Source organism: Nesoenas mayeri, assembly GCF_963082525.1.
Source record: "Nesoenas mayeri genome assembly, chromosome: 2".
In the NCBI taxonomy this organism is placed as follows: Eukaryota; Metazoa; Chordata; class Aves; order Columbiformes; family Columbidae; genus Nesoenas; species Nesoenas mayeri.
The window spans coordinates 90,343,965-90,359,733 of NC_137543.1; the positions used below are offsets into that span (position 1 = coordinate 90,343,965).

Here is a 15,769-nt window from a genome sequence, read left to right on the forward strand (position 1 = left end):
AGTAAAGCCTTTGACACAGTCTCCCACAGCATCCTAGTTGCTAAGTTGCAGAGGTGTGGTCTAGACAATAGAGTAGTGAGGTGGGTTACAAACTGGCTTAAGGAGAGAAGCCAGAGAGTGGTAGTCAATGGTGCGGAGTCTAGTTGGAGACCAGTATCTAGTGGAGTACCTCAGGGGTCAGTACTGGGGCCAGTATTATTCAATATATTCATTAATGACTTAGACGAGGGAATAGAGTGTACTATCAGCAAGTTTGCTGATGACACTAAGCTGGGAGGAGTGGCTAACACGCCAGAAGGCTGTGCTGCCATCCAGCGAGACCTAGACAGGCTGGAGAGTTGGGCGGGGAATAACCTAATGAAATTTAACAAGGAAAAGTGTAGAGTCCTGCATCTGGGCAGGAACAACCCCAGGTTCCAGTATCGGTTGGGAAATTACATATTAGAGAGCAGTGTAGGGGAAAGGGACCTGGGGATCCTGGTGGACAACAGGATGACCATGAGCCAGCACTGTGCCCTTGTGGCCAGGAAGGCCAATGGCATCCTGGGATGTATTAGAAGGGGGGTGGTTAGTAGATCAAGAGAGGTCCTCCTTCCCCTCTACTCTGCCCTGGTGAGACCCCATCTGGAATATTGTGTCCAGTTCTGGGCCCCTCAGTTCAAGAAGGACAAGGAACTGCTGGAGAGGGTCCAGCGTAGGGCAACAAAGATGATTAAGGGAGTGGAGCACCTCCCTTATGAGGAAAGGCTGAGGGAGCTGGGTCTCTTTAGTTTGGAGAAGAGGAGACTGAGGGGTGACCTTATTAATGTTTATAAATATATAAAGGGTGAGTGCCATGAGGATGGAGCCAGGCTCTTCTCGTTGGCAAACAATGATAGGACAAGGGGCAATGGGATCAAGCTGGAACACAAGAGGTTCCACTTAAATTTGAGAAAAAACTTCTTCTCAGTAAGGGTGACAGAGCACTGGAACAGGCTGCCCAGGGGGGTTGTGGAGTCTCCTTCTCTGGAGACATTCAAGACCCACCTGGACATGTTCCTGTGCAACCTCACTTAGGCGTTCCTGCTCCAGCAGGGGGATTGGACTAGATGATCTTTTGAGGTCCCTTCCAATCCAGAACATACTGTGATACTGTGATACTGTGAAACCGGCATCTACCTCAACCGCTGCTGCACCTCCACCAGCCTCAAGAGCGCTGACAGTGAGAAACCCAAAACCCACAGATTTTATATATATATATATATATATGTATGTATACACATGTATCTATGTATTTTTTTTTACAACAATTAACTTGTCATTGAGAGGCTCTTCCTGATGAGTAACTGCTGCTTCTTCACGATTTCCTTTCATCAACAAGAGGTAAATGGTTACCTAGTTCCAGCAGCCCGACCCTGTCCTCTGCAGTCCCCTGACTCTCTACCCAAAGATGTCTGCAAACAGTGGAGAAATTTTCTGTTGAAAAATAATTTATTTGTTAATTTAACTCCAAAAATGGCTACTGTAAAATATCATACTATCTCCAATGGATTTTTTTTCCACAGAAAAAGGGCAATATGTTTAAGAATAGAACCATAAAACTCAGAACAAACATCTTTGCACATGTTTTTGAAAAGAAAAAAAAAAGGGAGATTTCTCCGATTAGAAAAGTCTCTCTCATTTTCTCCTAAGTCAGGCCAGATCTTTGATGCCATAGTTGCAATTATTCTCATGCAATAAATTCCTATGATGTACAAGGCAATGCTAATTCAAGTTGGTCAAGTGAATACTTTTTCAAGACTATTTCATTAACACACCTCCAGGAACTACATTCCCTCCCACTGAGGATGTTTAAGAGAAGGAGTAAGAATCAGCACAATAGTAATTAAATACTTTTATTTATTTTTTTTTTATTACACAGTATTTCCTTCCCCACAGATTAATAAAAAAAATCATAAGACATTAAATGTAGAGCTATCAAAATACAGTGCTATTGAATCTGTTGCTCCTTTTGGAAGACAATCTGCTTTATTATTATTCAGAAACATCACTGCTGCCTACAGAGTCATGAACCATTTTTCCCCAACCTAAATATCCATAAGGGATCCAAGGCACACAACATTTTTAACCCAGTACTCAGTACATAAGTATGCCACATCAAAAGGTACAGGAATTATTAGTTGAAGAGAAAATTTATTAACAATAAAGGCAGATTAAGCTGTTGCCAGAAGGTGTATTATTCTACTGGTGAAGATCAGAGTTTTGATTTCTTCTGAAAGAAGTTGACAATAGCATTTATGCATTCATCAGACAACCACCTCTCCTTCAGGACTTCACACTCTTTACTGCTGACTGCATGGAGCTTCTCCTTTTCTATACTTCGGATGAGCTGCTTTGACAGTGTCAAAGACTGGAGGAGAAAAGCAAGGAACATTAGGAAGTTATGCTTTCTGGATTTTCACATGTCAGAAAGTATCACAATAAACACATGGGAATTCAAACAGTTGTATTAAGATTGTACTTTTTAGCTTTTAGTCAATCTTTTAGCTGGATGTAATTATTGCTAATAAATTGGAGGAGGTTCATGGGAAGCAAAACAGCAGCCTACACCAAGTGCTCATAATCAGAGTAGATGGGCATAAGAAGCAAAACCTGTTCAACTGCCTGGAGTGCCAAATAGAACTTACATTATCAGCAGCTGACACAGGTGTCTCCTCTTGCCCAACGTAACATAATCCCATTGTGACTCAAGTAGTTTTGCAAAACCTAAACTATTGAGCAGGATGACCCAATTCAGCAAAGAGTGAAGCCGTGCAGCGTCATCTTGAGCATCCAGAGTGCACACAGTACAATTAATATTGCAGATCCAGTCATAAGGCTCTTAAACCTGAACTATTGCCAAAATAAAAACCTAAGGGAAAGCATCCAAAGCATGCACACAGAGACTCCAAGTGGATTAATTAGTTTTTAAGGCTTTTCAGACACAGAATCTCAGTGCACAGTGCACTGTCTTAGATTCAGCCAGGGTTGAAGAGAGGTAACTGTCTCACAGTAGCAGAGGGACAAGGACAGATCTGTACTTGAAGGAAAGTATATGGAACCATGTTATTTCGATTAAGGAATAAGTGAAACCAAGAAACAAGATAGGTTGGACAGGAGGATTGGGAATGCTACAGGCTTACAAGGAGGAGAAAAATTTTGAATACTGACATTTTTCGGGAGTCTTGCGTAAGCTTCTAATCTCGCCCAAACTTCCTTCTGAAAAGTCCTGTCGGGGAAGACTTCGGTGACAAGTCCCTGGACACAGGCGTCTGCTGCAGTCAGCTTTTTATTGAAAAGCAAAACCTCATTTGCCTATATAAAGAAAAGTAGAAGGTGTGATTCAACAAGATGCAAGACTTGAGTAACCTGATAGGAAAAGTACAAGCTTCCAACTCACATTTATTTTACTCTTTTGCTCATTAATGTCTGCCCTCAGAAAGAAGCACAGAATCCCAGAACAGATGAGGCTGTAAGGGACCTCCAGACAATGCCTAGTTCAAAACCCCTGCTCAACAGGGTCAGCTGGACCAGGCTGCCCAGGACTGTGTCCTGTTGCGTTTTGAGTCTCTCCAGGGCGAAGACGCTTGTCCAAGGATGAAGACTTCACGGCATCACTGCACAACTTTTTCCTGTGCTTCACCACCTTCACTATAATTTTTTATTTTTACATTCCAAAGGAATTTCTGGTGTTTCAATTTGTACTCCTTTCCTCTTGTCCTGTCACCCAGCACCACTGACAAGAATCTGTCTCCATCTTCTTTACACCCTCCAGTCATGTTTTATAAACATTGGTAATACTCCCCAAGCCTCCTCTGCTCCAGTAAAAGCAGCACCATGCTGTCTCAGACTCTTCTTCTATGTAATATGCTCAAGTGCCTTAATCATCTTTGTGGCTCCTTGCTCCTTCTCTAGCATGTCCATGTGTCTCTTGTAGCTGGAGCACAGACTCAAACACAGAACCCACTGGTCTCATCAGTGTCAAGCAGGGGGGAAAGAATCACCTCCCTCAACCTGCAAGCCATGCTTCATCTAATACCACCCAAGGACGCTGTGGGTGGTCTTTCCTGTAAGGGTGCATTGCTGGCTCACAGGCAGTTTGCTGTGCACCAGGACACCCAGGTCTTTCTCTGCAAAGCTGCTTTCCAGCCAGTAAGCCCCCAGCATATACCGGTCTGTGGGATTACTTTTTCTCAAGTGCAGGACTTTGCCTTTTCCTTTGCTGAAGTCTACAAGATTCTCCAATTCTCCAGCCTGCCCAGGTCCCTTTGAATGGCAACCCATCTGGTATATCAACCATTCCTCTCAGTTTTGTATCATCTGCTGAGGGTACTCAGTCCCATCATCCGGGCCATGATGAAGAGGTTAAACAAGTATTAGACCGAGCATCAATCCCCGGGCTACAACACTAGTGACTGACCTCCAGCCCCTCTTGTTCTCCATGAGTCTACATGTCCTTTTGAGCAGAGCTCCAAGGTTGTCACCTGGAATTACCTCATCATAAATGTGTTTGTTAACTTCCTCCGGTGACTTCCAGATTTCTAGAATGTGCACTGGTAGGCTATATCTCACTGAACAGACTACCCCCTCATACTGCGATGTTTATGAAGCATTTGCTCTACTCCTTACAGTTTTAAAACCTGCTCACAAAAATACAATATAATAATGCAGACAATATTATAACAAGCATATGAAACTCTCTAGATTTTTTTCTGTGGGATAATCAAAAGAAGCAGAAGGGAAGTTATGCCATCCTGAGAAAAGAAAATTTAGGTTCTGCTGTGTCTTTTTCTTTTTTTAATTACTATTATTTAGGCTCCTTACTTCTGGAGTAGACAGAGAAAAGAAGAGTATGGGCAGAAGACCAATATATATTAGAACAAAACAGATAATACAAGAAGTCTGGCTGTAAATACATAAATGAATTGCCTCATGTTCACAACTGGAGGAATGGTTGACTACAGGTTTCCCACAGGGTTGGCAGAAGTCCTGCAACACTTGCTCCCTTGCCTGATAAAGGCAGCCTACCAACCCATCTCTTACAAGTGCTCTTTTGCTTTTTTTTAAAAACTCTTCTTTACATCATTCCCTCTCATCTCTGGAAGAAAGATACAACCTTTCACCACATAGAAATTGTCTTAAGAATGTGGAGGAAGCCATGAGAAAGAAAAACCTTCACCAGCATCACAGTATGGCTTTAGAAGTGGTCACTACTCTCTTAAAGTGCCTGTGCTAACACTGCCATTACATTTCTTGATCTTTGGTTCTAAAGACGCAAACAGGAGCTTGCTTTGAGGACTCTTGATGGGACTCCACTTGCTCTTACCAACACACACAGGTCAAATGATCTCACATACAGTACAGACATTCTTACCTTGGATAAGCCCATGATTTTTGGAAACAGATAAGAGGAACATCCTTCTGGGGTCTGTCCAAGTTGAGTAAATGGACAGTGAAATGTAGCCTAGGGAAAAAAAAAAAGAACACGAACAAAACAAATCAAACTTCACAACAGCGCACAGGATTAAAGTACTAGGATTTAGTTTTCATTTTAAAGCTTCTACTGTGACAGAGTTCACCAGAAATACAACTGAACTGTTAACATAATAGGCTTTAAACATCATCCAGTGACACCACTTCATTCTCTCAATGCACCCAAGAGCCAACTTTGTCTGTATAATTCAATTCCCTTATCATAACAACCCCATTGATGAAGTTCCCTTATTTTAATACAGCGCTCAGAGAAACTATTTTGTATGTGCATTCAGAGAGGACGTTCATACATATCTGCCCTAATAGTTATGAAACACATAGCCCAGATAACTTAAGAGGCAAAGAGCATTTTGCTTTCTCAAGGCACACTAAGTTTATTCTGCTCCTGAAAAATTCAAGCAGCTGAATCTCCTTCCCACAAATTTTATGCAAATTTAAAAAGAACTTGTGGCAGAAATGCACCATGAGATCACACAAAACAATACCCTAATTGTAAGGATAGAATTGAACTACAGAATTTTATGTTTTAATATCTCACATCAACTTTAAGCAAGGAAGACAAAATGCTTGCCTTTATTTCCGTTTAAAAATATGAACTAATACACAAAATTGCTAATGCAGCTTTCCCTTTAATAGAAGGTGATCCTCTCTCACTGTACTACAGATGGCCATAGAGTAAGAAACATCAATGAACTTCCTAGCAGGAAAGTGACATTTATATCATTTAAGAAAAGATTAGACAACATCTGCCAGGGTACAGGTTAATATTGGCAATGATTAAGTAAGGGGAGATTAACTATACCGAGGTACAAACTAGTGCCCCATGAACTGGCGCAAAACCCAATGCAGAAGGCAATGTCAAGTGACTGCCCAAAATGCTGACCTGTTGTCAGACTGGCCTGTGCAGCGTCCTGCCAACACGGCTGATAATGATCTGCTCTGGGAATACCTGGCTGAGAATAAAACCAGATCCCGGACACAGCAAAGCTGGCCACTCCTGCAGTAGGAACTCAAGGCTTAAGGCACTCCAACCAAACTACTGGAAAATGTGAAATTAAGTAGTCATTTGGATGAGAATGAGTTTACTGCATGGGAATTCACAAAGGGAATAACAGAGAACAATCACTTCTGACAAGGCTTCAATAAATGTGAAGTTAACAAGAAAGTTCTCATGAAGACTAATCCAAGTGAAAAGACAAGTTAGACCCTACAGAAATCCTCAAAGAACTGCTACCAAGGGCACAAGTTAAAGCTGTCCTAGTACAGGTAGGAAGGTACTAACAGATTGTCTCAGCTAAATAATGAGCTTGTCACTGACTTTAAATACAAGTACACAGTGAAAACTACATCAGACAACTAAGTATAAAACTAATGTAAGCACACAGAGATTAGAAAAAATAGAAATAGAAGGCAAAAATAAGATGCATTTACCAATGATCATGTTTACAACTAGTAAAAGGAAGTTGAAGTATGAATCTCAAACCATTCCAGAAAGCAGGATAATATTAACAGACCAAAACGTAATGTTTGTTTGGATTAAACTTCAACTAAATCTATATTAACTTATGGCTGTAAGGAGATACTATGCTGAGGCAGAAGAGATTAGAATTCCAAATAATCTTAATAAAATAGAGAGGTATGAGTAAGAAGACTATTTAATATGGACAAGTTAAAGTTTGGCAGGAATAACCTTGTATACAGTATACAACACATGACAGAAACAACTGTTTAACTGCCAACTCCACAGTAAGGGATCCAGGTGCTATAGCAGATCACAATATGTAAATCAAAAAACACTGTGTGACGTCAAAACCGAAATACAGCCTGCTTAATGTGGAGAAGTTCTGCTCTACTTTGCTTCAGTAAGACATGAGCTGGAGTCATGTGTCTAGTTTGTACCACCATGCTCAAAGAGACACCGAACAACTGGAAGGAGTCCAAAGGAACACGACTGCAGTCCACACCAGGCAAAACTGAATGAATCCCAGCTCTTTAGCTCAAAAAACCAAAGGATTGAGAGACTGGATGTAAACCTAAGATATATTTAACAGTTTAAGTACACTGATGGCTGCTGTAAGGGAGGATGAAAACAGTTGGTTCTTTCAATTCAGGAACAAGAAACAAGAGGTTCACCCTATAGCAGAAATGATCAGATGGCAGGGGAGGAAGAGGGAGAATCCAACATTTTTTCTGATAAAAGATCTTGGAACTGAAAAAGGCTGAATAAATCATGCACATTATGCAAGCGTATGTCAGGAGTAACATGGTCCTAGCTAATCCTGTAACGAGGCAAGCAGAAGGATTTGGTCCCTTGCAGCTAAATTTTCCTAAGTCTCCCTGTTGGATTGGATTTGTCACTGTGACTCTGAGGAAAGTCTGACACGGTGCTGCAGCAGGAATCAAAGTACCACCCGTCGCAGACACTTCTGCAAGCAAAAGTTTGCCTAATATTAAGACCTTGAGTTAAATTCTGTATCTGTTTAACAACCTTTTACAAATGAACAGCACAAAACACAAAAAATAAGCCATATAATGGAATTCGGCGCTATGCCTTAATATTGCTTCTGGTCATGTGTTTGGCAAGTTGCCTTAAAAGGAATCTTAAGTTGAATAAACCAAAGCCTTCCCAAAGTTATCTTGGAATACAGATTAGATAAAAATGCTAGTCACTACACTTTCACTCCATAATAAAGTTTTGCTCCCCCTTTTACACCTGAAAGGGGCCTTAGAACCATCATTTCACATCAGCTAGTCTTTACCCACTGATACAGTAAAGAGTTTCTCAACTGGAGTCAGTAACTTGATAACCATAATTACAGCAGGAAATTCCATGCACATTAACCACTGGCTGATGCACCCCCGTGCTGGTAATTGAGATAAGTGTTCCTTGACGTGATATAAAAAGGTTTTCCACTTGTGCGTTCTTTCCTGTCAGATTACCCCAAGCCAAATAATATTTGCCACAGAAAGGCTTGAAGACCACCTTGGGATCAGCTATGTAACATACTTACCCTGTCAGAAGCATAGACAATGTCACACAATCCAAGGAGCGTTACGCAGATTCCAACAGCTGGGCCATTCACCACTGCAATCAGTGGTTTAGGAAAGTCAATAAAATGACTCACAAACTCTCTAGAGAAAAGGAAACCAGAATATAAGCGACACATCCTAGTCATCTTCAGCAAATACAAACAACTTTCAAAACACATGATTAGATATTGCATAAGAAAACCCATAAGCTAGATTCTATGTAGCATATATTTTAGTCCCTTTCCCAAACAAATTCTGTTAAAGAAAATAAGAATTATCTGGAATACCTGTATTTCCTTAGCAATGACAGCACAGCTTCCCTGGTTCCTCCAACCAGGTTAGGAAAGTGCTGTCCTCTTCAGCTACAGTTACTGTATATGGCTCATTAGCAAGAACAGTCACTCTGTCTGCCTGTGTACCCATCCCAACTCCACCCATGGGATGATATCCATTCCCTTCACAGATTCTGTTCTGCGGCAAAGCCCCAGCAGGGACCAACATCATTATGCGACCACAACACAAAATTCCCTTGTGCCATTCTGCCTGGATTTGAGAAACAGTGTTTTGTTTCACGTGCCAGATACCTCTCCATCCAAGAAGTGCAAAATACATTCTCACAATATAATATTTTCCAGATGTGAACAGTGTTGTAAAAACTCCACTTTGTGGCACGTCTGTGCATCAGCTGCAATGAAGCACTGTCCCTGTGTAATAGCAACAGCACAGCAAATAGTCTCCTCACATGAGTAAGATGAAACAAGTTCCTTACATCTCGTCTCTATTCAAAGAAGTCTGCTAGTGAAGGTATTCTGGCATGTCCTGCAAGTGCAGACACTGTTGGATATCAAAAAACCCACACATTTTTCACTGCAGCTTACCAGCTATACAGTCAGAAACTTTTTTTTTTTTCCATTATATCTGCATGTACTTTGAGGACTAACAAATAAACCCAAGTCTTTAGCATCACTGTACATAAAAAGATTTATAATATTCACCTCACTTCCTCATTTATTTCACACAATCAAGACTACTTCTCCCACATGATCTTTGAGTTTATGCACATGGTGAACCCTTGGACACAGTCACCTCCATGGACATATTGTAGCATAACTGGGTCCGTGCTGTCATGTTTTCTAACAATGCCTGCAAATTTTATTTTACCCATTACAGGAACTTATGCATATATGAAAGCAAGATGCTCTACTTGAATAATACTGCTCCATCTTCTGCCATCTTCTCCATTTCAGTAGGTTTGACACCAGCAAAATTACCCAGATCATTTCCACTACTATAGTAGTCTCCGTTTCCTGCAGAGAACACATATGAATAAATGCACCAATGGTTCCTGAGTAGGGAAGAGGAGCTTCCATTTATTACATTTACAAAATAATTTCATTTTAAGTGTCCAACAGCATTAAGTAATTAGAGGGACTGTCTCAAAGTATACACATTACCTTAAAGGACACATATGGTTTAAAAATAAGTTTTGACTGACAATTCACTGAAAAACAACGGGTAAAAGGCCAAAGATTATTCAACTTGAAAGATCTGAGGGAAAAAAGATTATTCTTTCTGTAATAGTGCCAGATAGGAAAATATTTATTATATTTCTTTCCCTGCATACTTGCTCAGGTTTTTTTTTTTTTCTGTCAATTCACAATCATCCACAAAGCAAGATGTAAGAATTTATTTTTTTTTAGCAGGAACATGCAAATTTACATTTATGCATCTCCCTTCATCCCTCTTCAAGCTGATGAAGGCATCAAAAGTACACAGAATATCCCATTTAACATGTGGTAGAAGTTTTGTGGTTTTTATGACCAATTAAGGAAAAGGCTTTGCATTCTAAGGATAAGGCCGACAGCACTGCATTGGAATCACTGTACTGAAAGGTGTATCCTTTAACAAGAAGCAGATAACCTGTTAGTAAATGTGTAAGTCAGTTTGAGGCACTATCAAAAAAGCGAAGAGAAGCCAGAGTGCATGATCTCACAGAATCACAGAATGTCAGGGATTGGAAGGGACCTCAAAAGATCATCTAGTCCAATCCCCCTGCCGGAGCAGGAACACCCAGGTGAGGTTACACAGGAAGGTGTCCAAGCAGGTTCTGAATGTCTCCACGGAAGGACACTCCACAACTTCCCTGGGCAGCCTGTTCCAGTGCTCTGTCACCCTCCCTGTGAAGAAGTTCCTTTTCAAATTTAAGTGGAACCCCTTGTGTTCCAGCTTGCACCCACTGTCCCTTGTTCTATCATTGGTTCTCACTGAGAAGAGCCTGGCTCCATCCTTGTGACACTCACTCTTTATATATTTGTAAACATTAATGAGGTCACCCCTCAGTCTCCTCCAAGCTAAAGAGACCCAGCTTCCTAAGCCTTTCCTCAGTTTAACTGTCTAAGTCATCCTGTGTTCCATGAGGACACTGACAGAATGCCACCTTTCACTGGTGAGCACATCTGTTACTTTACCCTGCAGTGCTCCTCCTAACTACATAAAATGGAACAGAATGGTTTGTGCAGGGGTATTCGCTATTTGCTTTTAGCTTTACATGTGTTAGACATTTCAGTTGTGTGAACTACCCTTCTCATTTTGTAAGGGTTGTTGTGGCCAGTCATTGCTACTGAGAGGAAATTCAGCACCCTAGGAATACAAGGTGTTGGTAAAGGAGACAGTAGAGAAGAATATATGTGCAATTACCTCAGAAGTAATAAGTAAATGGGCTTAAGCCCAAATTCACTTTGTGTCCACACAACTTAGCTGCTAGCCAAAGCTTAAGCTTTATCTAATTTCCTAAAAGCACGTCCATCTGCAACAAGGCCCGGCCAGGCAGGCAGCACCTGCTGTCAGAAGCTCTGTCCCTCCTGCCCGCCCTTGCCGCTCTATCCTTCAGTCAGCAGAGATGGACCAAGGAGTCCTCTCGAGAATCCCAATTACATGTCCCCAGAGCTGCCAGGCTTCACAGGCAGTATGAGTTTGGGCTGCCCTTTCACACTGTTGCTACAGGCATCCAGCTGTGCACATCTGGTGAGTGGGATGTACACAGCTGGGCCAGGTTGCAGCTTGTTTGGCCAATCCTTTCCTACAATGGCCACAGGAAAAAAAAAAAGTCAATAGAAAGCATTGGGTTTTTTTCTGCTGATCATAAATAAATATGCAGTGTAAACTTCCTATAGGCCATACCAATGTAAGATTTGAGGGGCTTGTTTTTAGCATGTTCCAATGTATCACAGATGTAGAGAAAATTGACTGAACCCACACCAACTCCACCAACAGTAGTGCAGATGCTGTGGAGCAGATATCAGCTACTCAAAAGTAACAAAGCCCTTAGGAGTATTCCATGTCTATCTTCTCATCTCAGAAAGATGTTCTGATTTAACAGCAAGCTTGGTAGAGAATTTGAAGCACCATCTTGAAAGAATTTTGCCAAAACACTTCAGAAAATTTTTAGTCTGTATTGTCTGTACTAGAGGAAATAATTTCCTCACTTACACAATTCTATCTTAGTCTAGATACAGGTAGATACTTCATGTCAGTACTGTACTTTGGCATAATACAAAACAAATCTAAGAGAAGCAATATGAAGTGTGTTACCAGTAATAACTGCAATGGTAGAATCATCTTTTCCAGCTTCTTCAAGGGCTTTAATAATTTCTCTGTACATCTGTGTAATAGGAAAATCAACAAAGTACAAATGAGATGCTGCAAAATATCAGAAAAAGAGGATGCACACTGACAACAAGGAACGTGAAAGACAGATTAACTATGGTCCTTTTAGGTGTGAAAAAAAATTGCATCCACAGAAAGTTAAGTATTACATGTGACATATTTCTGATCATAAAGACACATGCTTGCACTACTCAAGACTTCCAATGGAAACCTAAGGGACAAAATAATGTCCTTTGGAAAACATACATTAACTGGAAAACTCTAGTTTTAAAACCTGAGAAGCAGTTTAAGTGGACAATATAATATATTAAAGAATCAGCAGCAGTGGGGTGAAGTCCCTGTTCTGGTATCTTTGCATTTGTGAAACAGCGTGATCACATTTCCAACTGGATGGACTTCCTTATGAAGACAGCTGTGGGATCTGGGAGCCTATCTAGACATCTACACAACAGTGCTGAGTCAAAGTAGGCAGCACACGTGCTCTGTTATACATAAGGCTACAGTCAAATCTTGTATCCACAAAGCGGGCTGCTCTTCCTGTAGCTTGTCACTTTAATGCAGACCATAGTCCTACAAGAAGTTTGGAAAAAAAAAATACATGGAAAAGATGAAACTGTAAAACTTTATCTGAATGGTTTCACTTTGTACTGGATATTTATTCCTTAGGTTGTCATTGGAGTCAAGATACTAACCCCTCATAAAATTCAGACCACTACACTTCAGTCAGTTCTGCTAAACCTGTAATAATGATTCTTTAAAAACTTCAGTAGCTTACCCAGGAAGGAAAAAAATCATTAAACCTCTCAAGTTTATTTCTTTACCTTATGGTTGATGGCATTTTTCTTCTCAGGTCGGTTAAACATGATTTTTGTGATATTGTTTTTCGTGGTGACTATTATTGTTTCATAGCCACCAAGTCTGTTCTCATCTGGAGAAGCATCCTTGTGCTGGCCAGCAGATTCTGCAGAGACCAGACTTGAGACAAGTTCAGTATATTTCTCTCTGGCATCATCCTGTAATGAAAGAATAAAAAAAAGTACACAAGATTATGAAAGGCTGAAATGGAAATCAGTTAGTTATGCTACTCATAAAACTGGTACCTGAGGGGGGAAGAAAAAGGGCAGACTGTGCTTCAAGACAAAAGTCTTAATTAGAAAGCATTCTAACTATGAAGAGAAGAGGAACATGCTGTATTTAAACACTGCACATCATGCTTAAAGTCATCTGGAAAGCAGCAGCAATGGATCTGCACAGTGCATAGATGCTGAGATGACATTTGCTTTGTTGGAGAAGTGTCCCCATCCACATCTAAGACTACCAGAAAGACCTTTGTCATATACCCAGCATTTACACATTTCTACAGATTGTTTGTTTCTGCTTTCCAGCTGGACATTTCTCCAAAGAAATAAAACCTTTTATTTTAGAACACGTGTTGCTGAAAATAAGGGTGCTGAAATGGGTCTATGGCATTTTAAAATTGCTTGAAGGCACAAACGTGACACACGAAAGCCTAAAGAATCCTGCTGCCCTATTTCTACAGTGAGTAGTGATTTAAAAAAATTTTAAATCTTGGGTTGCTACAACCTATTTTCTTGAAAGAATAATATAATTCCAACAATTTTATAATTCATAATCTGTGGCACATGAAATTGCCTATTCCCTCTACATTATAACTTCAGGAGCAGATTCTTTTCTTTAAGTGTTTCTTGGCTATTCCTAAAAGCTGCAAAGCCATCTCAAAAACAAAAACACAACACCAACAAAACCAAAACAACCCACCAAAACCCTACAAAAAACCTCAAGCAAAATAACCCAACACAAACACCAAAACATGCTCCAAAACTCCAAAGCAGCACATGAATAGGTTATGTTCATTACCTTATGCAAGCATGTTTTCTTTTAAAAGAGAAAAAAAATGCAAAAACCTCTGTATTACATAATATCTTTGACTGACCTCAGAAACTACTCCTGAACAGCAGGCCTAATCCAGCAGTGACACAGACAGTTTGTAAAGCTTATGTTTTCTTTATTTAATAGTAGCTGAAGAAACTGTGTCAGCCTTATGCCATGTCAGACTTACTACAGTCTGTGTGAAAAAAGAATGCTTATGTATCTTTGCATCTATAGTCTTCCTGCTCATTTCACTTAAGTAAAGACTTCTCTAAAGGTTATGAAAGGTATTAAAGATGTCAAGACATACTAAGAAAAGAATGAAGAGAGGCTCTCAATACACCACGTTTTTCTAGTCCTTTAGTCAGTGGCATGAGACCAACTTCTTAAACTGAGAAAGTTATCAATGTGCTGGATTCACAAATTTGCTCTCTGTTGTAAGAACTGAGAAGCTCAACTCATCTTTCTTAAAGGGAAGAACACAATAGAACATTGTGTGAAAAACACTGTTTTTATTGAAAGTCAACACATATGTTAGATATACTGGTACAAGGCTGGTAGTAACAATGTAGAAATAGGCTTACACAGTAAAAAAGAACAACCCTCCAAACACTGAAGCAATGAAATGAGTGTAGAATACAGTGCAAAACATTTTGGTGTCTGAAGCAGAGTTGCTCAACTAGCATATATTAGGTTTAGACATCATTCACTTACAGATCAGGCATTTCAAGGTACAGTAATCTACAAAGTATTTAAGTGTAATTATAGGTATTGTCACCTGAGACAAATTGCCAAGAGAATTCCATGCATCCCACTTGGCTTTCTTGACAAAGTCCAGCATACCCGGTTTTGGAGAATTGCAGGGACCTTCAGTAGCCTAAAAAGAGAGTGAAATAAACTTACTTAAACCTTTGTTTAAAGTTCAGATGCCTTGCTAGAAACAAGGATGACTGTTAGGAATATTTATCTGATCAGGATACAGAATTCAAGTCTTGAGAAAGAAGGACTAGCTAGTGGTTGGGCAATATTCAGACAGTTCACATACAACGCCTTCTTTTCCAAACATCTGGTGCTGGGCTTTCAGAAGCACCTAACCAATGGGAGACACTAGTTTCCAAAACATCTGTGCATGTTAAGTTCCGCTATCTCAAAAATTGTGGAAGTTTTATACTTCAAAACGACCTGCAAGCTGTCTGAGCAAATAAACATAGTGCAGGATCTATTAAGCTGGATTTTACTTCCAAGCTGGTCCTGCTATGAGCAAGGGCGTTGGACCAGTTGAACCGCAAGAGTCTGAGCTATCCTGAAGATTTCTATGATCAGTTTTCCTGAAGTACACTACTGGAGAGAAATAGTTCAAGTGGGAGAATAAATAATAAATTTAGGAGCTCATTATTATCAATTAGTAAAACCACCTGGAACAGGTAGCTGTATAAGTTTTTATTTAAAGGAGCAATTGATTGCCTTCTTCAATATAACAAGCCACAGCCTGTACTGACTCAGCAGCCAATCCTTATCCACAAATACTTCCCCAAATACCAGTACAAACCCCCACGACAGACTTGCAGCTTTTTCTACAAAGGTGTCCTTCCATGCTGTAGTAGAGAATAATCACTCAAAGTGTGGAGGGGGAGTTCCTTGAATTAAAAAGACTACAGTGACCATGCAAAAA

The 15,769-nt window shown here is 40.2% G+C and overlaps 1 protein-coding gene across 3 annotated transcripts in view; it reads right to left on the bottom strand.

Moving 5' to 3' along the window:
• Nucleotides 1–1,751: 1,751 nt before the first annotated feature.
• The window catches only part of LOC308037587 (enoyl-CoA delta isomerase 2-like), a gene marked incomplete at its 5' end in the record, with an annotated part of 35,100 nt that continues 21,082 nt past the window's right edge, over nt 1,752–15,769 (bottom strand). For all 3 annotated transcript variants that reach the window (XM_080339458.1, XM_080339456.1, XM_080339457.1), the window contains 8 exons: nt 1,752–2,389; nt 3,190–3,333; nt 5,393–5,482; nt 8,523–8,643; nt 9,746–9,848; nt 12,133–12,202; nt 13,029–13,220; nt 14,876–14,974. In XM_080339458.1, coding sequence (XP_080195584.1) covers nt 2,234–2,389; nt 3,190–3,333; nt 5,393–5,482; nt 8,523–8,643; nt 9,746–9,848; nt 12,133–12,202; nt 13,029–13,220; nt 14,876–14,974 — 975 coding nt within the window. In that variant the 3' untranslated portion in view covers nt 1,752–2,233. The remainder of the gene's footprint in view (nt 2,390–3,189; nt 3,334–5,392; nt 5,483–8,522; nt 8,644–9,745; nt 9,849–12,132; nt 12,203–13,028; nt 13,221–14,875; nt 14,975–15,769) is intronic.